We start from the raw sequence: 242 nt of genomic DNA, 5'->3' as shown, positions 1-242 counted from the left end.
GGGGCAGGACGGTGGGGGGGGTCCCGGGGAGCACTGCCCTGCGATCAAACCCCCCGCCATGTGTACATGGTGAACGCACACTGTGGAGTCCAAATAAAAGGGACGGCTTTTCCTTTCCTCGTTAATTAACTTCTTGAAACTTTAGGTGCATGAGAAGAGGGAGGCGCAGCCCTTACCCTGCAGAGCCTCCTTGGCGCGCGCCAGCTCCTGCTCCTTCTGCGCCAGCTGCACCTTCAGCTCGG

The 242-nt window shown here is 59.9% G+C and overlaps 1 protein-coding gene across 1 annotated transcript in view; it reads right to left on the bottom strand.

Annotated features, from left to right (window-relative positions):
* KAZN (kazrin, periplakin interacting protein) overlaps positions 1–237 on the bottom strand; it is a gene marked incomplete at its 5' end in the record, with an annotated part of 10,999 nt that extends 10,762 nt beyond the window's left edge. The window contains one exon of the mRNA XM_009575706.1: positions 177–237. Coding sequence (XP_009574001.1) covers positions 177–237 — 61 coding nt within the window. The remainder of the gene's footprint in view (positions 1–176) is intronic.
* Positions 238–242: the final 5 nt, after the last annotated feature.

Source organism: Fulmarus glacialis, unplaced genomic scaffold (assembly GCF_000690835.1).
Source record: "Fulmarus glacialis isolate BGI_N327 unplaced genomic scaffold, ASM69083v1 scaffold19724, whole genome shotgun sequence".
NCBI lineage: Eukaryota > Metazoa > Chordata > Aves > Procellariiformes > Procellariidae > Fulmarus > Fulmarus glacialis.
The sequence above is the reverse complement of the archived record's forward strand: the minus strand, read 5'-3'. Positions and strand labels throughout refer to the sequence as shown.